Here is a 20,724-nt window from a genome sequence, read left to right on the forward strand (position 1 = left end):
AATACATTTCAATTGGTATTCTATTATTTAACAGTGCAATTAAAACTGTGATTAATCACAATTAATTTTTGAGTTAATCATGTGAGTTAACTGAGTTAATCGACAGCCTTATTTTAAACCTGCTGCCTATTAATTTCATTTGGTGACCCCTAGTTCTTGAATTATGAGGAGTAAATAATACTTATTTACTTTCTCTACACCAATCATGATTTTATAGGCTTCAATCATATGCCCCTTAGTCGTCTCTTTTCCAAGCTGAAAAGTCCCAGTCTTATTAATCCCTCCTCATACGGAAGCCGTTCCATACCACAAATCATTTTTGTTGCCCTTTTTTGAACCTTTTCCAAGTCCAATATATCTTTTTTGAGATGGGGCAACCACATCTGCACACAGTATTCAAGATGTGGGCGTACCCTGGATTTATATAGAAGCAATATGATATTTTCTGTCTTATTTCCTATCCCTTTCTTAATGATTCCCAACATTGTCTTTGCTTTTTTGACTGCTGCTGCACATTGAGTGGATGTTTTCAGAGAACTATCCACAATGACTCTAAGATCTCTTTCTTGAGTGGTAACAGCTAATTTAGACCCCATCATTTTATATGTAGCATGCCCTAGAATGCTCTGCCTGGGGGCGCCCTGTCACCCTCCCCCACCGTGCTGGGGGTGGTCTGGTTATGCTACGGGAATCCCAGTGCGGGGAGGCTCCGTCGCCCTGTCCAGCCATCCTGGTGGGCCCTATCAGAGATCCCCATCGCCCTGCCGGTCCGGGGTGGGCCCGGCGTGGGGCTGTCCGCAGCCCACGGCTGCTCCAGCTGACCCCGCTGCAGTAAGCTCAATCTTCCCAGGCTGCTCTGGTCTGCCGGACAGGAGGCAGCGCCCTCTGCTGGCGGCTGTGCGCGTTACAGCTCCCACACTCCCGGAAGAGTCCATTGGGTGAGGCGGCACGCACAGCCCCTACTCGCACCTCCAACTGCGCTGTTGGTACGGCCCGGCCGAGCCGTCGGGCTGTAGTGTGGCGGACCGGGCGCGGTGGCTGCTGGGAGTTGTAGTCCCAGGGGGCGGGGGCTGCCTTGCGCGACGGGGCGGGCGGACTCGCTTTCCCGTGCTGCCCCGCGACTGGCTGTGGTGGTGCGAGTCGGTGGGTCCGGGGCGCTCGCTGGCCGCTCTCGCCGCTGCTGGGTCCCCGGCCGGTCCGGTCCGGTCCCGTCCCGCCATGGGCTCCCTGCTGAGCCGGCGCATCGCGGGCGTGGAGGACATCGACATCCAGGCCAACTCGGCCTATCGCTACCCGCCCAAGTCCGGTAAGGGCGGTTCGGCCCGGGGCAGTCCCCCCCCAGCGCCTCGACCCCCGGCCCTCCCCCCATCCCCCCGGGCCTCGACCCCCCGCCCTGTCCCCGCATCAACCTCCTCTCAGCCCCCCAGCGCTCCCCCCGGGCCTCAGCCCCCTCCATTCCTCCCAGCGCCCCTGAGCATCGCGCTCTCCCCTGGGCCCTGGCCCCCCCTTGGCGGTGCTCAGTTTGGGGCTTGGCCCCCGATTCTGCCCCCCAGGAGGTGCTTTCACCCTGCACCCGTTCCCCGGGGCCTTGGGAAGGTTGGAGGTTAAAGGCCACTGTGTGATGCAGTTGTGTAGGTGTGATCAGTGCAGTCCCAAGGTACACTGACCAGTTAACGCCCATCCGCAACACCCCCCCTTGTGTTATTGAATGTGAAGTTATTACTTCAGACAGAGCTTGCTGGGCCTCACCTGTGCAGTTTGATTGCTGCTATCACTGTTTGGGTGGCACGCAGCCGGCCAGGTCCCTCTTTTGGGGCCCCTGTCCTAGCCCAAGGGTGCAGAGTTTGGGTTGCACACATGATGGGAGAATTTACATCATGGGAAGATTTTTTTTCACCATGGAACTTATAGAGACCTTTGCTTATAAAACACTTAAATGATGGGCCTGTATTGCCTGCCAGGAGTCCTTTGGGTTGTGTTATAGAACAGGAGAGGGGAGCTACCTGGGAAAAGAATGGGTGTGGATCTGCAAGTGGAGTTTTAAGAGCACTTCATGGGCTTTTGGGGCTTAGCCCTGCTCTTCTAAAACGCAGAGCATTTGACTTCTTTACACCATAAGGGCTGTTCTCTATTTCCCTATCTCTGCATTTAACTTCCTTCTTGTATGGTGTAAACAATACAGGGTGTGTGGTGCTCAACAAAAATTACTGGGTGGGATAATAGTCTCTGTCAGGGAAATGCTTCCTTCCTGCCAGTATCTGAACTCAGGGTTAAAGACACAGAAAGCAACACCTTGCAGTAAGAGGACAGCATCTCCTCAGACTAAATGCTTCCTGCTGTCACTGCATGGACTGGAGACAGCCCCTTGCACCATCAGAACTTAACAAGAAACGCATGCCTCCACAGAGCAGGGAGAAACCGTGATTCTTACTGAATCAATAAATCTGTAACTTCCAAGCTGTCCGGCCCCAAAAGTCCTACGGAAAGGATTTTTTTGCCTGACGGTATAAATGTGTTGCTTAAATAAAAAGGTTCTGTTTGATTTTTTTCCTTTCACTCTTCCCTGGGACCTGTATGGCTGCAAAGGCTCCCAGCCTGCCACTTCTGTTTTGCGCCATCCATCATTTTCCTTTCTTCCTTTCTCCTATGAATGGGAGGCTTGTTCAATATCATTAATTCTGCTTACGGAGGGATTTTTGTCTATAGTCCATGGGACAAGGTCATTTGATTCTTCTGATTGGTGAATTCCTCAAACTGGGAGGTCCAGAGATCCCAGAATGTGACTACCAAGCTCCAGCCTGAAGGTTGCACAAATCTGAACTGAAGAGGCGATTGCCTGTCATTGGTTAAAGAGAGTTGGGAGGGTTCCCTCAAATTTTTCCCACATGTGGTCTGGACTGGGTTGGGGCTGGGGAGAGGTGCCCCTCCCCTGGCCGTGGCAGGTTAGGGCTGGGGGAGGGGTGCCCCTGTTGTGGCAGGTCTGGGGCTGGGATTGGACTGGGGGAGAGGCACCCCTCCCCCGGCCGTGGCAGGTCCTGGCTGGGCGGGTTCCCTGAGTGCCTGTGCAGCGCTTAATAGGCGCAGCTTACAGGGAATTTAGGTTGGGACATCCAGACCTGAATCCCCACAGCCTTCAAGACTCTAGGTTCACCTAAAAGTTGCTCCTGAGTATTGGTTTGCAAAGGAAAATAGGAACCAGACTGATGTGTTAACTTATCTGTTAACGTGAAACATTTTTATCAGGCCTTCTAGCTGCTCTCCTAGCAATGACAAGCACACACAAACATCTGTGTTGCCAATGCCATGTGATTCTTTATCCTTTGTGTCTCTTACCCTCCCCAGGATAATTAATTGGCATCCAAATAAATCAGGGGCATCTGTTGCCATGGGACTGTAGAGATGTGGGTTAAATTAGATTTAACGGCGAAGCTTTCAGTGGGGGCAGAAGTGTTTGTGTTCCACCGTTTAAGAGGTGGCTGTCAAAGAGCTCTGTGTTTCTGGCATCTTTTCCCAAGGGCTTCTTAAGCAGATGCCCTTGTGCTTGTTCTGGGGAGAGACTGCTGTGATCAACAAACCTGAGGCACTGTTCACTGGTATATGTCAGCAGTGGTCAAACCAGTGTATCAATATAGTCTTTAAATGGCCTGATGAGGGGGAAAGGAAGGGAGATGTTGGTAGTCTTGGGGTGATTTGAAATGTATAGGGGAACCAGCCTACTAAATGAAAAAGCAAGAGACTTATGGTGCTGCTTTGTGTAATTGGGATGTAAGGCCGGTTATCACAGTGGGTTCTAGATGTAGGCTCCTGACGGCTGTAATTTCAGTCCTCCTGGCATTTAGATTACTGTGACATTTCTTCAGAGGGAATGATGAACTAATTCATCTTATTTGAAGAGGCTCAGAGTATGTATAGACAGAAGACATTGTTTGTGAGACATTTCTCAGTAGTTGCAGCAGTTTGATTATAGGGATGTTCATTGATTGGTCCCCAGGCAGTTCTCTATTTCCCACAGTGGGTACAGAACTCCTGACCCTGAATTTCCAGAGATGGACAGCCACCTTCAGCATTGTGTTCTGTGGGGATAGGCCTGCTTCCTAAAGGCATGCACAATCCTGACCCTGCCTAAAAAGGCTTGAAACTCAGGCCTGGTCTACACTACATGGTTAGTAAGTTGCCTTGCGTCGACCTAGTTGTGAAAGCGTCTTCGCTTAACTTTGGCTCCTCACAACAGACTTCTTTACGCCGATTTAGTAACGCCACCTCCTCAAGCGGCATAGAGCCATGGTCGATGTCATTAGGTTGACACGGTGTCAGTGTAGACACTGCATTGCTTATGTCAACTGTTACTGGGTTTCAGGATCTGTCCCGCATTGATAGTACGATCGACACAAGTGCTCCTGGGGAGGACGCGCACCGCCGACACAAGAAGCCAAGTGTGCGCACACAAACAATTTAATAACTGCGGTGGCTGTATGATTTTGGCACCATCCCATCTTGTCCCAGAGTACCTCTACAGAAAGGGATACTTCTCTATGGTTATGCAAGTGTTGGTGGATCATGGGGGACACTTCGCCAACATCAACATGGGCTGGTCCAGGAATGCGCGTGATCCTCGCATCTTTAGGAATGCAGGACTGTTCAGAAAGCTGCAAGCAGGGACTTTCTTTCCCAACCAGCGGATTACCATTGGTGATATTGAAATGCTAATAATGATCCTGGTGGATCCAGCCTACCCCTTACTCCCCTGGCTCATGGAGCTGTCTACAGGCCACCTGGACAGCACCAAGGGAGAGATTCATTGGCTCAGCAGGTGCAGAATCCCAGCTGAATGTGCTTTTGGTAGATTGAAGGGATGCTAACGTTGTTTACTCACCAGATTGGATCTCTGTGAGAAAAATATCCCAATGGTTATAGCTGCCTGCTATGTCTTGCATAGTATCTGTCAAGCAAAGGGGAAAAGTTGCTGCCAGGGTGGAGATGAAGCAGCTGTCCACTGAGTTTGAGCAGCCAGATGCAAGGGTTATTAGGAGGGCTCAGTGCAGAGCTGTACAGCTCAGGGAGATCTTGTGGCTCACTGTTAAAATGCTCTTTCAGTAATGCATTGTGGTGTACTGTGCTCTACCTGGCTCTGCTGTTTTGGGGGACTGCTAGGAGTTGTGTGCTGCTTGGTGTACATCTGTGAATATAACACTGCCAATGCACCTATTAATTTGGTGGTTCTTGCTGTACATTTATGATTATTACGCTGTCACTGATCCTATGAGTTGTCATGCTGACTGTAATAAGTAAGTGGATGCTTTCAGTTCTGGTAGGCATTCTGCAGCACATGTTGGGAATTAATAAACATGAATTATTTTCCGAACAATAGAATTTAATTGAGTAACAAAACCCGTGTGCAAAAATATTTGTGTGTGTGCGCAATTTAAAAGCAAATACATAAAAATCGTAATACATGAATGGAACTTAACAAAGAGAAAGAATGTTCATGTCCATTTTGGCTACACATACAACAACCATGGCTTTCATAGGTCAATGTATGTGAAGCTACTAGCCTGTGTGCTGCAATGGTGCCTGGCAATGTTATCACCCACTGGTGTGGGAAAGTGTCCTACTGCGGAGGAAGAAATAAGGCTGTCATCCCTAGAAACCTTTGGGAGAGGACTGCAAAGTACCTCCAGGAATGTTTCATTGAGCTCTCTCAGGAGTATTCAGGGGACATCCCTGTGCACACAAACTGCTCTGTATGGCCCCCTTTCTCAAACTGTACAGGGCAATGAAAAGCAGAGAACTCCTCTACCTCTCCTAGTATAAGTAAAATAATGTAAAGTTGATAGCTGCTACATTAGGGATGCCATCAGTATATCATTATAATGGGACATACATTTACACGGTTACCTGATGTTCCTTCCCCCGCATCAGGCTCGCCTGTGCTCAGTGCCATGACTGACTGAACTGCAGTAGAGTCTCAAACCGATACTGGCTTGAGGTATAGCTGGAGCCCCTGGATGCATGTAGCAGGCATAGTCGGTTGGGCAGTTACATACAATAGTAGATGACTGCTAGGTGTGCTTGCCAAGCTGTCCAATCGGGAATAGGCATTTCAAAAAATTGCGGGGTTTTAAAGGTCAGCTGCTGGAGGACTGTTAAGGTCGACATAGGTAATGCAGTGTCTACACTTTCACTGCATCGATCTCAGTATGTCGACCCTGGCTCTACACATCTCAGGGAGGTGGTGCTACTGCATTGCTGTAATATAGAGCACTTACATCGGTGGAAGACAAATTTAAGTATAGAGACACATGCACAGCGAGGTTAATACAAGGTGGTATATGTCGACTTAACTTTGTAGTGTAGACCAGGCCTTAGAGTAACCTTACTTCTGGACTAGGTAAACTCCAACCCTCTGACTTCTTTGGAGGAGAAATTAAAATGATTGAATTGGATCAATCTGGAGTGAATGTACAAACTCCATCCTCAGTGGTGGTTACTGCTTATAACAAAGGACTGACAAAAGACAGTGCTGGGTTGAAAAGCCAGGTAGAGCTACCAGTAGACCAAGCATAATCCCAAAATACGTGTATTCTGGGCTGTCCAGCAGAGAGGGAAAATCTAGAGCCTGGAGCATTTATGGAAAAGCTGCTGCCCTAGTGTTATATAAATATTAAAGGTTGATCCCTTTGAGAAAAGAAATAATTCACCAGGAGCCAAGATAGCCGCCTCCTGGTATGGAGACAAAAAGTTATGAATACAGCAAAAAATAAATCCACAGCAGGGGTCCGTAAATAGCTTCTGCTGCTTTTGCGCCACCTAAGCAGCGCAAAGGGAGCAAAATAGGGCAGAAAATCTGTCCCTAAACTGTTGATTTGTGACCCTTGACTTTTGGGAATAACATGTTTGGCCCTCAGGCTGAAAGGCTACCAGAGGACCAGGGCCTGAGAACTGAAAATGAAATAGACCGGAAACAAATGCAAGTGACTAGTTTTGATTTCATAGTCTAGGTTGGGAGAAATACAAAAGTTAAACTGTGCAAAGCAATTATATGTTAATTATTTGTGGATCACGATGTGGTAGTTAAAACTTGTTTTTAATAAGATTTTTAACTTGAAGCTGTCCCTTTGCATCTACCTCTGTTACTGATAGAGATATTAAAAGGAATCTTTGTATTTTCTTTAGTTTTGCTGTGTGTCCATGCGCGCACATGCCTGACCAGTCTCCTGAGTACATATACTGTGTTTTTGGCTGTCTTTCAGAACATCTCAGCTGACATTTTTATCCACAAATTCTATCCTATTTTAATTGTTAATTCGTCTCCAAGTGTCTCCTGTTGCACATCAGGTTCTCTGCCACCTGTGATTTGAGCCCCTACAGGCTCACTGTGAGCGTGCATGACATGCTGCTGTGACAGCTCAAATCGAGTGAACCAGTCTCTGGATCATTTGCAAAGACGCAAGTTTTCAACCAGGGACAAAAGCCTTTAGGCCAAAAATGGCTTTAAAGAAGGCTCCCAGAAAGGACACTGTTAGAAATAATGAAATAATGCGGTTTTTAGATAAGAAAGATGACAACCTTCATGTTGAAAGGAACATGACAGCTTGCCAGGTCATGCAGAGTGACAGCCCCTTGGTGGGCTATCACTGGATACGAGGGCTGTGATGAATGCTTGGTTTTCATGTATGCCCTTCTGATGTGCCTATGCTATGATAGCTATGCAGGAGAGTTAGCAGAGCACTGGTGCTGCTTCCAACTTGGCCCATATTCTTTGTCTCTTTTTGTATTTCTGATGGATCATGTTGGAGGATGGTTACCAGTGAAGTGTTGCCAGGCCTTTTCCCAGCTATCTTTGTAGAGGAGATGCTTATACGCCATTCTACAGCAAGACTTCTCTGAAAACACTGTCTGCACCCCCAAGAGAGTTGAGTCAGTTTTTTGGCTGGCCGCATTGTCCCTCATAGGGAGGTGGGGAGAGAAGACAGGCACTGATACAGCTAGGATCTTGCCTGTTGAGTGATTTGTAGAGGAAGAAAAGGACCTCTTGCTAGTCCCGCAGTCATTCTATGGTTGCTGGACATGCAAAAGTAGATTAAAGCTGTCGCTCCAGGAGCAGAGCACCATGTTAGCTATTCCCACTCCTCAGCTGCCTTCTCCATGTGCTAGCAGAAGACCTGGAGCTCTGCCTTGGTGCTGTGAGCTCCCAGCTTAGCAGGGTGAAGTGAGTTAGGATTCTGTCTAAGCCAGGGGTGGGCAAACTACGGCCCGTGGGCCATATCCGTCCCTTCAGATGTTTTAATCCAGCCCTTGAGCTCCTGCCGGTGAGTGGAGTTGGGGGCTTGCACTGCTCTGGTGCTCTAGACGGGGAGCGGGGTTGGAGACTTGTCCCGCTCCGCGCATGCCGTGGTTCCACAAGGCTCCTGGAAGCAGCGGCATGTCCCCCCTCTGGCTCCTACATGTAGAGGCAACCAGGGGGCTCAGCGCGCTGCCCTCTCCCCAAGCACCGCCCCCGCAACTCCCTTTGTCTGGGAACCAAGGCCAATGGGAGCTGCAAGGGTGGCATCTGCGGACGGGGCAGCGTGCAGAGCTGCCCGGCTGTGCCTCCGCATAGGAGCCAGAGGGGGGACGTGCCGCTGCTTCTGGGAGCTGCTTGAGGTAAGTGCCATGCAGAGCCTGCATCCTGTCCCCCAACCCCCTGCCCCAGCCCTGATTCCCCTCCCACCTTCCTAACCCCTTGGTCCCAACCCGGAGCACCCTTCTACACCCCCAACCCTGCATTCCCAGCCCCACCTCAGAGCCCGCACCCCCAGCTGGAACCCTCACTCCCCCCCCCTGCACCCCAACCCCCTGTCCCAGCCCAGAGCCCACCCCCACACTCTGAACTCCTCATTTCTGGCCCCACCCCCGAGCCCGCATCCCCAGCTGGGGTCCTCATGCCCTCACGCACCCGAACCCCCAATTTCGTGAGCATTCGTGGCTTGCCATACAATTTTCATACCCAGATGTGGCCCTTGGGCCAAAAAGTTTTTGCCCACCCTTCTAAGCACTCCTTCACTAGAGCAAAACCCATGATCTCCTTTCATTCCTTTTTACTAGTACCTTTTAGCCTCATTCATCTGCTGGATGGAGACTGAGCTGGCTCTACTGATGGCCAACTAGCTTGAGGGGCAAGCCAGAAATGGGCGCACATGCCAGCTGGTCCGGCAAATTTTTGTGTGGGGAAGGGGAAGTGGTGCCCATACAAAATGGGCCACAAATAGACAATCACAGGGGAACAACTGAGTCCCCTCCTGCAGCTCTGGCTGGATCAGCAGCATAACACGCAGGTCCTTGTGCAGTCTTCATGCTTGATGTTCCTCCTCCCATAGCTCTGCATAATGGAGTTGACTCCATTACTTAGAGTCCATTACTTGGCAAATGTTAGTAGCTGCTTGTTGGTATTTTGTTTGAATGGCCAAAAAAAGTGATTGGTTCCCTTTATTTTATTACTGCTACTATAAACTAACAACACTGAGAGGCCTCAATTAGAACTAAGGTTCCATTCGGGCTACACATACTCAAATAAGACAGAAGCCTTACTTTGAAGAGCTTGTAATATAAATAAACAAGACAGACAAAGGTGGGAGAGAGGAAGCATTAGCCCATTTTGCACCTGGTTTCCCATGTACAGAAGCTGTTGGAGAGCTGTGCAAGCTTCCATTGGTTTCTGGAATTTATTGTTATTTATAACCATCATAGGACCTAATCACATCAGCCATACCATCAGGGACTTGTTCACCTGCACATCTACCAATGTGATATATGCCATCATGTGCCAGCAATGCCCCTCTGCCATGTACATTGGCCAAACCGGACAGTCTCTATGCAAAAGAATAAATGGACACAAATCTGACATCAAGAATTATAACATTCAAAAACCACTCGGAGAACACTTCAACCTCCCTGGACACTCAATTACAGACCTAAAAGTCGCAATTCTTCAACAACAAAAAACTTCAGAAACAGACTCCAATGAGAAACTGCAGAACTGGAATTAATTTGCAAACTGGACACCATTAACTTAGGGTTGACTAAAGACTGGGAGTGGATAGGTCATTACACAAACTAAAAACTATTTCCCCATGCTAATTTTTCCCCCTACTGTTACTCACACCTTCTTGCCAACTGTTTGAAATGGACCATCCTGATTATCACTACAAAATTTTTTTTTCTCCTGCTGATAATAGCCCACCTTAATTGATTAGTCTTGTTAGAGTTGGTATGGCAACCCCCATCTTTTCAGGTTCTCTATATATATATGCATCTTCCTACTGTATTTTCTACTCCATGCATCTGATTAAGTGGGTTTTAGCCCACGAAAGCTTATGCCCAAATAAATTTGTTAGTCTCTAAGGTGCCACAAGTGCTCCTCGTTCTTTTTTCAAAAAGGGCAGTAACTCATAGAAATGTAGTTTAACTTTGACCAAAATGGCCAGAAAGCTTCTAAATCCAATTAATGCAACTTGGTGCTCAAATTGTACCGTTTTGGAAAGTTCAGGAAATATTTAGCCCCAGGTGATATCCATTTTCTTGTGTTTTTCTGCCTTCGGTTAAACAAAGTTTGTAGTCCTATGACAGTATGAACTTGTTTGTACCATGTAATACATCAAAGTACTTGTCATTATTTTTAGAATGGACTGATTGGAGAGAAGTTTTTCTGTCTATTTTGATGCAGTTAGGCAGATCAGGCCTACCCCCTTATTATAACATACTTTTGATATCTGCTCTAAAGCTCCTGTGGTACAACTGTAAATTATCTTCTTGCTATCACTGAATACAACAGTACGTGTAAACGGCATCTAAGTTTCATTAGTGTTGTATAAGGGCTGTAGAATGTCTTGAACATACCTTGTGAATAAGGAAGTATAACCACATACTCTTATGTAATTCCTACATATAACGATGAGCTAGTGAAAGTCTAATGCAACACCCCTTCAAGCTATATTTACTCACAAAAATAGTCTCAGTAATTTTCAGATAGTTGATACATTTCTACTCCCCCTCAGAATCTGTGTCTGATGAGTTTGTTAGTCTGTTGCTACACTTGTCACTTTCCCAGCTGCATGCGTTGGAGCACACCAAATCTTCCCTGCGACATTTGCGTCTCCTTGTTGCACTGGTACACTCTCAGCCACATTGCACGAAGGTGAGGATGGTTTCTGGGGCAGGCGGCAGCACCATCGTGTTCGGAACAAGATGTCCCGTGCTGTCTATCACCCATCTGTTGCAGACGGGACATATGAAGATTCTGAACTGTTGCATGATTCCATATGGCTGACTGATGATTTCCATTTTTCAGGTGCTCTCTGAAGGAGGCCACTTTTGGTGGCAGTTTCTCATGTGTTTTGTTGTTCTTAGCAAAAACCTCATTGCACATATTATCCAGAGATGCTTGCCTCTTCCTTTGGCCGTTTTGTGTGGAGCAAGGCAGGTGCCTCACTCACTCCCACAAGAAACACAATAGGTGCAGCTGCCTGACTGGAGTGGGGGACGGGAAGGGGAAGGGAGGAGAGGGGAGGTTCCTGTTTGTGGGTAGCTAAGCAGAACTTACTTACCTAGAGAGAGGGAAAAGGCTTAGCACATACCCCTCTCCTTGGCATCTCCAATTGACAAGCTTCGTTGGCTCCCTGCCTAGTGAGCTGACTTTTGTGAATTGCCTTCTAAGGCATTGCTCTCTCACCATTCATTGTATATGGAGACAAGGCCCCTAACTCAGGCTTTGTGGATTGCAGTATTGCTCCTGATTTTTTTTTCTAGGTGCCTAAAAGTTGGGCATTGCAATACCTAAGTCCTTTTGTGGGTCTGGGCCAAAGTGTCTAATGGGAATCCATCCTAGTTAGCAAACTCTGTTAGAAACCAGAGGGATATGGAGGCATGTTTTCACTGTACTATTCTGGTTCCATCATTAAAAGTTTCAGAGTAGCAGCCGTGTTAGTCTGTATCCGCAAAAAGAACAGGAGTACTTGTGGCACCTTAGAGACTAACAAATTTATTAGAGCATAAGCTTTCGTGGACTACAGCCCAAAGTGTCACCATAGTGTCAAGATTGCCTAGACTTCTCCCAAATACTGATTTAACTCACTTGGATTCTGTCCTGGAGCATCACTTGCTTCTCTCCAAACCCTGTATGCAGTACCCTGTTGTTTGCCTCCTTAGCTTCCTCCTCTGATCAAGCTGCTGAGCTCTAGTTTCCAGCTACTGGGCCAAAGGGTTGAGCATAATCCTTTAGCACAGCTGGCAATTGTTAAGCAAGACTTGGCCAGCAGCAAAGAGCGAGAGATGCTAGTCATTCACAAGACGATAATGTGATGGGCAGAGATGCTAGAATGAAAGTTGAGTTCCAGCTCCTGCTTTTTTTAATCAACATTCCTCTATTGAAGCAAATACTATATACAAGGAGAATGGCAGACTTCTGCTATCGCTAGTAGGCGTTTTGTTTTTGTAAGCAGAGGCCTCTAACACTTTGACTTCAGTAGGACTATTCATGTCGAATTTGTTCCTACTTGGTCCTTCATTGAAGGAGTGCATGAGTATAGGGTGGTGGTGGTGGGGAAATGTTAAATATTTAACAAAGACTTCTTTTCTCCCAAGCATGTTGGGCAATTGAGTTAAATAGCTGTTAACAAAAAGAAACAAAGATTTAATTAGTATGAATAAAAATAGCTTCCCATGTCTGTCAGATTTCACTTGTGTGTACTGTGGTTTTGTGGTAACCCTATCAGTTCTCTAATGCTCTGTAGAATATTCTGGGGTAAACAAGACCTGAATTTCTAATGTAAAAAGTAACCAGAAAACAACGAAAACAACCACCCACCCAACTTTCATGCTGCCATTATACATTCTGAAGAAACAAATTAAAAAGAAAGACGTGATTTTTTTTCTTTGCAGGTCACCTTTAACTCAGTCACAAAATAAGTATGCACTATTTTTATTCTGTCTGTGAGAAAAGAGAGATTTACTTTAAAAAAAATTCTATTATGGGCACGTGGAAGGGTGAATTTTATATGTCACCAAAATAAACAAGAGCATTTTATATTCCTCTTATTAAAGGGTGAAACCTTAATGTTTGCATCATGAAACATATAGGATGCGTAGCAGATCTGAGTTCCCCACTTTGAATGTTTGGAATTTCTGACTCTAAAATTGAAGTCAAGCATGCTAAAGTTGCAGTAGCACTAGGTAAGGCGTTTGGGTCTTTAAAAATATATTTAAAACAAAAATCAAGCCCAAAATCTGAATTTTGCTTAAAAAAAAATAAAAGGTAGGGGGGAATGGGTGAGCACACAGTGAAGTTCAATGATGCAGTTTCTTTAAATGTAGTGTAAACCTTCCAGGACAGTATTCGAAGCCTATCACTTTGTGCTAAACACATGGAAGCCAGAAAATGAAACTGACTAATTTAGTACGTGTCCAGAGGAAAATGCAAGAAGCAAACAAAGCATGAGCAGGGAAAACTCAATTGGATTTTTTTTCTCTTCAAATTCTCCTTGTTCTAAGACTCTGAGGTGCTAGTTAAACAGGGTAAGGACTTGAGAGAGTTCTGTGTTCTCTTTATTTTGGGCAAGCTTCAAAAGTCACCTGTGACTGTGGTTGAGCAGCTTGTGTCATTGGTAGTAGAGGGTTTAAATTTAGGCCATGTCTATGCTACAGAGTTAAGTTGACTTAAGTTACGTTGACGATCATAAATCGCTGTAATTACATTGCTTGTGCACATTCACACAACACTCCTTGTGTCGGTGGAGCACGTCCCCAGTTTGTGCTCTCGCACTGACAGAGAGAGCAGTGCACCGTGGGCAGCTACCCCAGTGTGCAACTCACCACCTTCTGCCACAAGGAGTTCTGGGAATGGATCGCGGTGCATCATAGGCGGGGCCGGCTCCAGGCACCAGCTCAGCAAGCAGATACTTGGGGTGGCGAACGGAGGGGGGCAGCACGTCCGGCTGTTCGGCGGCAATTCGGCGGCAGGTCCCTCAGTCCCTCTTGGAGCGAAGGACCTGCTGCCGAAGAACGAAGCGGCAGCGGTAGAGCTGCTGCCGAAGTGCTGCAGATCGCGATCGCGGCTTTTTTTTTTTTTTTTTTTTTTGCTGCTTGGGGCGTCAAAAACCCTGGAGTCGGCCCTGATCATAGGGGCAGGCTCACCACCCCACGATGCAGTTTTCTCTGTCTCATTGTTCCATGGGCGGCTGACTACATTTCGTGCCATTTTTCAACTGCCCCTGTGAACTGTGTGCCCGCCATCTCTGCCTGAAAGCATGGATCCTGCACTGCTCTCCAGTGTTGTGCTGAGCGTTATGAACACAGCGCGGCTGATCCTGCAGTATTTCATGAGCTGTGAATCTGAACAAGAATCTGTGCAGCCTGCCCTGCTGTGTGCCATGGAAAGAAACAATTCAAGACTGATGTTGGCATTCATGGAACAGTTGCACCCGGTGGACTGTCACTATTGGGCTCAGGAAACAAGCACTGAGTGGTGGGATCGTACTGTGATGCGGGTATGGGATGAGGAGCAGTGGCTGCAGAACTTTTGGATGCACAAAGCCACCTTCCTTGAACTCTGTGCGGAGCTCACCCCTGCCCTGCAGCGCAAGGATACCAATATGAGAGCTGCTCTCACAGTGGAAAAGCACGTGGCGATTGCTGTGTGGAAGCTGGCAACTCCAGAGTTCTACCAGTCACTCACAAGTCAGTTTGGAGTTGGGAAGTATCCACCATGGGGGTTGTGGTGATGCAAGTGTGCGGGGCCATTAATTGCTTCCTGCTGCAAAGGACTGTGATGCTGAGCAATGTGCAGGAAACAGTGCATCGTTTTGCTGCAATGGGATTCCCTAATTGCAGTGGGGTGATAAATGGAAGCCATATCCCAATTTTGGCCCCAGAGCACCTTGCGATGGAGTGCATCAACAACAGAAAGGGCTACTTCTCTATGGTATTGCAGGCGTTGGAGGATCACCAGGGTCATTTCACTGACATCAACATGGGGTGGTCAAGGAGGGTGCATGGCCCACGCATCTTCAGGAACACTGGCCTGTATAGAAAGCTACATGCAGGGACTTTCTTTCCAGACCAGAAGATTCCAATGCGGGATATTGAAATGCCAATCATGATCTTGGGAGACCCAGCCTACCCCTTACCTAAGTTCCCTCTAAGTCGCACGGCCACGCAGCAGGCTATCAAGGGCTGAACAGATGTGCAGCCACAGGGGCCTGGACTGGAGAGGAGAGAGATGCCTCTCCCCCGGCCCCAGAGGTGCCACGGCCAGGGAGAGGCGCCTTTTCCCCTGGTCCCGGAGCTGCCGCGGTACGAGAGGGCTGGGCAGAGTCCTCTCTCCTCGCCATAGCCCCGGGGTAGCTTGCACCCCAAACCCCTCATCCCCGGCCCCATCCCAGAGCCCGCACCCTCCCCACACTCTTAACACTCTGCTCCAATGCTGAGCTCCCTCCCATACTCTGCATCCCTAGCCCCACCCCAGAGCCCGCACCCCCAGCCGGAGCCCTCACCCCCCGCCCGCACCCCAACCCTCTGCCCCAGCCCTGAGCCCCCTCCCACACTCTGAACCCCTGCCCCTCCCCACATCACCTCCATATTGGTGCACATAACAAAATTCATTCCGCACATGGATGTAATTAGTTAGAGGGAACATTGCCCATTACCCCCATGGCTCATGAAGCCTTACACCGGAATCCTGGACAGCAGCAAGGAGCTCTTCATGGACAGTTCTTCCGAAGTAATTCTGTAGGATAGACCAGGGCTAAGAGTGTCACACGTGGAACAGATAGTTTAGTGTATGTAGTTAGCACACATTCTAAGGGACCAATAAAGGTGAAGAGGCCCGTTAACACCCCTGTAGTCATAGGACAAAAACTGGGGTTAATGGCTTACAGGTGGTTGTAATAAGCCATAAATCCCATGTCTTTATTAAGACCATGATTATTAGTGTCTAGCAAAGTTATGAATTTAAGCTCCCAGGCTCATTTTTTGAAAGTGTTGAGCGGGTTTCCTTTGCGGATGAGGCCTGATAGGTCAGACATAGTGATCGCTTTGTGAAAAGTGTTTGTGACAGTGTACCCCATAATGTATGTATGACATAACTGGAATATGTTTTGTGCTGCCTGTGCCATGTAACATATCTCTGTAAAGGTTATGGTCTACTATATCTGTTCATCCTGTTTGTACACATATATCATTTTCTACTTGAGGTTAAGAATATGGGCTGTATACTTGCTTGGTTTCTAAGTAAGCTTTGTGAGGCATTTGGTCAGCTTTAGGAAGGTATTCGCAAGGCTAAGTACCTGATCAGGAAGCACTTGGGGTACAATGCATCTTGGAATGCTCCAATCCACATAAGACGTCTTCCTGGAGACATACAAGATACCATGTGGACAATGGCTTCGGCCTGTAAAGACTGAGTCATGCAGGGACATGTGACTTGCCCAGGTGAATCCAGAACTCCATCTTGGAGCTGGACTTTGCATAGGAGTGAGGAGGGGGGTCTCCACCCACAAGAGAGAGTCTATTTCAACCCATGGGAGACCCCTCCATTTTGTCTTCAGCTGGCTAAAGAAGGAGCCTCTCCACCCCCAGGATACTTGAAGGAAACTGGAACAAAAGACAGTAACTACAGGGGGTGTGAGTGATTGCTGGACCCAGACTAAAAGGAGATTAGCCTGTAAAAGGGAGCATTCTGGAACTGGTGAGGATCTTATCTGTATTTAGTTTGATTAGACATAGATTTGTGCATTTTCTTTGATTTTGCTTGGTAACTTACTTTGTTCTGTCTGTTACTGCTTGGAACCACTTAAATCCTACTTTCTGTATTTAATAAAATCACTTTTTACTTATTAATTAACTCAGAGTATGTATTAATACCTGGGGGGGGGGAGGGGCAAACAGCTGTGCATCTCTCTCTCTATCTGTGTTATAGAGGGCAAACAGTTTGAGTTTGCCCTGCATAAGCTTTATACAGGGTAAAACGGATTCATTTGGGTTTAGACCCCATTGGGAGTTGGGCATCTGAGTGCTAAAGACAAGCACACTTCTGTGAGCTGTTCTCAGGTAAACCTGCAGCTTTGGGGCAAATAATTCAGACCCTGGGTCTGTGTTGGAGCAGACGGGAGTGTCTGGCTCAGCAAGACAGGGTGCTGGAGTCCTGAGCTGGCAGGGAAAACTGGTGCAGGGGTAGTCTTTGCACATCAGGTGGCAGCTCCCAAGGGGGTTTCTGTGATCCAACCGGTCACAGTGTTCACCTCCTTATATTTTCCTGACTATTGCACACTGTATTATGACTCTGTCACCACAGGTAACTGCCATCTTTGACTTGTTAGGTAACCATCTAGCACTAATTTAGTTTATTTCCCCAAGTCTTTACGAGTACCCCCAAGGGCTTCTGATGCTGTTCTGGCTCTTTTCCTCTTAGCTCCTATAAACCCCTTGCCCTATGCTCTCTAGGATTTGCACAGTGCTGCGTTTCTTGCTTGGAATGTCTGCCTTTCAATGAGCACTTTACGTGCATATGCACTCATACATCTACTAGTTGCCCTAGGGGAGGAATGGAGGAATAGTGTTTGGGGTCACATAATGGCTGTCCTCTGGATCATGCACCTCTGGCTCAAGGCAGACCCTTACTACTTTAAGGCAGAAGGGCCATCCGCAGAGCAAGAATTCACATTTTGACTTGGAAGTCCTCCCCAGCTTTGGATGGCATATACAGCCTGCCATCAGTATGGCAAGCTTTATTTATAGACTTTTCCATAGCACTGAGTGCCTCACACATTCATTATCCTTCCAACACCCATCTGAGGTAGGGCTGCGATATTGTCAGATACTTTGCAAGCTAAATGATGTCAGGCCTGGGCAGTACTTGTGAATGAGAGGCCTCTAGGGCAGTGGTTCTCAGCCTTTTTTTGTTTGCAGACCCCTAAAAAATGTTGAATGAAAACAGGGCCGGCTCTACCATTATTGCCGCCCCAAGAATGGACGGAGTGCCGCCCCTTAGCATGTGCTACCCCAGGCAGGTGCCTGGAGCCTTAGCAGGTGCCTGGAGCCGGCCCTGAATGGAGATGCGGACCACTTTGGAAATCTTAGACATAGTCTGCAGACCTCCAGGGGCCCAGTGACCACAGGTTGAAAACCACTGTTCTGTGGTAACAACAAACTTTCATGGACCCCTTAGACCAGGGGTCTCAAACTCAATTTACCTTAGGGCCAGTGCCAGTCCTCAAATCCTCCAATAATGTCACTCATGCTGCCCAGAACCTGCCCTCCAAACTCCGCCCCCCACCTGCCTAAGGCTCTGGGAGGGAGTTTGGGTGGGGGAGGAGGTCTGCGATAGGGGATTGGGGTGCAGGCTCTGGGAGGGAGTTGGGGTGCAGAAGGTGTGAGAGGTTGGGCTCTGGGAGGGAGTTTGGGTGGGGGAGGGGGTCTGGGGTGCAGACTCTGGGAGGGAGTTTGGGTGCTGGGTGCAGGCTCTGGGCTGGGACAGGGGGTGGGGTTGCAGGCTCTGGGAGGGAGTTTGGGGGCTGGGGGGTGTGTGGGTAGGGGGTGCAGGATCTGGAAGGGAGTTTGGGGGCGGGAGGGAGTATGTGGGGAGGGGATGGGAATGCAGGCTCTGGGAGGGGGTCAGGGGGTGCGGTGCTTACCTGGGGCTCCAAAGCGGGGCATGCTGGGGGGGACTGCGGGCCGGGGGGGACTCTGCCCCCGCAGCTTCCCATTGGTCGCAGGGGCGCTTGGGGTGGGGGCAGCGTGCGGAGGCACAGCCCTGCCCTGGGGCTTCAGGGAGGGGCCAGCAGCCATGTGGAGCGAGCACGCAGGAAGCCTCTCAGCTCAGCTCCACTCCGCTGCCGGTGGTGGCCGGGGCCACAGGCCATTTTAAATCGCCCGGGGGATGCACGGGGGGGGGGGGGGGGTGTGTGCTCAGGGGCAGGACCAAGGGAGAGACCCGGTCCCAAAATTTCTGGAGCCCTGCAGCCCACATTGGAGAGGTTCTCAGGCCACAGATGGCCCGCGGGTCGGGACTTTGAGACCCCGCCTTAGAAATAGTCTGCAGACCCTCAGGGGTCTGGGGACCACAGATTGAGAACCACTGCCTTAGGTAAAATCCTGGGTGCTCCGGGATGTAATATAGTGGAGGAGAGATTCTTGACTGAGTACCGAACAGATGCTCTAGCTTGTAATTAGAGGGTGGCTGTGTTGCTAGGTGGGCCATCTTCTGGATGAGAACAAAAACAGAGATCTAATCATTTGTGGACGTTAAAGATCCTAATAGCACTTCTCAGAAGTGTGAAAATACTAGCTGCAATGTCCTGGCCAGATTACAGTCGGCCAGTTCTGTTCCACCTTCCTAAAATCCCTCCTGCAGTTCCAGTTGGCTATGATATTCTGCCTCACTTCTCATCCGGAACTGCTACGTAGCGTAGCATTGCTGTGCTCTTTTGAACAGCTGCTGGGGCTGCATTTCAGTGGTGGGCAAAGTGATCTATGTGGGGATAGTGCCTGCTCCTGCAAACCTTACTCACACGAGTAGGTCTATGCAAGGTTGGTTCATGGTTGTATAAAGCACTTTGAATTCCTGTGGGAGAAAAAGCACCATGGATGCTCTGATGAGGCTACTAAAGGATACAACCTCCTTTGAATATATGGGGATTTGTGTACAGTAATGTTAATGTGAACTGCACATAAATCCAGGTTTATTGAGATGAGCTATAACCCTGTTAACACGTCCCATTCATGGAATACAAAACCAGAGTCAAGAGCAAGCCATCTGACACTGAGCCAGGATAATCAGCCACTGAAATTCTGAGATTTCTTGCAGAGGAATTTTCCTTGGAGTTAATCAGATCAAATGCATCAAAACATCCTCCTGCGTGACCTACATAAAATGTAAAATTGATTCCTAAATCCTGCTTTCACAAACCACAGCATAAGCATAAATATCACAATGCATCCTTGGCTGAGTGGCTATATTGAGCAAAAAAATCTGGCTTGGATTTGTAACCGGAATAGCTTTTCCTTTTGCTCCTAGTTGCCTGGGGGTCTGTGGTTTGGGATACCTCAATACTGCCATGCTGCTGCAGTGGACTTGGTACTGGACCTAGGCGAAGCTTGTGATTGGTGTATCCAGGGAGCAGGCTTGTTTTTAAAACACAAACATCTGGAGGTCTGTGAGCTTGTTAGCTGAGCTCAGCAGTGGGGAGCTCATCATTAAAGTGGTACCAGCTGTGAAGGGTAAAAAAAAAAAAAAAGCCTTTCTTGGAGCCAAAAGGAACAAATATAATTGAAAAAGCAGAAACCTTTCATGAAACCCCTCTTGTTTTTAGAGAGCAACTCACCAGTTCTGCTAGCCAGATGGATGGAGAATCCCGCCCATTGAATTCCTCTCCTTCCTCTCCATAACCTTCCAGATGCAATCATTCTAGGTAGTGCTCTTTTGAGGGGCCCAAAATTCCTGTATATTGCACCGAGCCAAGACAGTGAAGCTATATTCGGCCCATTTCCTTTCTCATTGTGGGCATGGAAAAGCCCCAGTTCAAAACTGCAGGAAGATCGCTCGGATGGGTCTTAATAGGTCTGTGCCACCTCTCACTTCTCTGTGCTGTGAACATGTGACAGCTGCATTTGAGAGCTGCAGTTGCCCAAAGCGGCTAGCTCTTTTCTGCAAGTGACTAGATTGAGTGTGGCATTGTGAGTAATTCAGTTACTGCT

At 48.1% G+C, this 20,724-nt stretch overlaps 1 protein-coding gene across 3 annotated transcripts in view; it reads left to right on the forward strand.

Moving 5' to 3' along the window:
* The first annotated feature begins 1,093 nt into the window (after window positions 1-1,093).
* Window positions 1,094-20,724, forward strand: part of MGRN1 (mahogunin ring finger 1) — a 109,464-nt gene continuing 89,833 nt past the window's right edge. For 2 of the 3 annotated variants that reach the window (XM_005312140.5, XM_005312139.5), the window contains exon 1: window positions 1,094-1,306. In XM_005312140.5, the coding sequence (XP_005312197.1) occupies window positions 1,219-1,306 (88 nt within the window). In that variant the 5' untranslated portion in view covers window positions 1,094-1,218. The remainder of the gene's footprint in view (window positions 1,307-20,724) is intronic. The other variant, XM_005312141.5, reaches the window with a different exon arrangement.

Source organism: Chrysemys picta, chromosome 10 (genome assembly GCF_011386835.1).
Source record: "Chrysemys picta bellii isolate R12L10 chromosome 10, ASM1138683v2, whole genome shotgun sequence".
In the NCBI taxonomy this organism is placed as follows: Eukaryota; Metazoa; Chordata; order Testudines; family Emydidae; genus Chrysemys; species Chrysemys picta.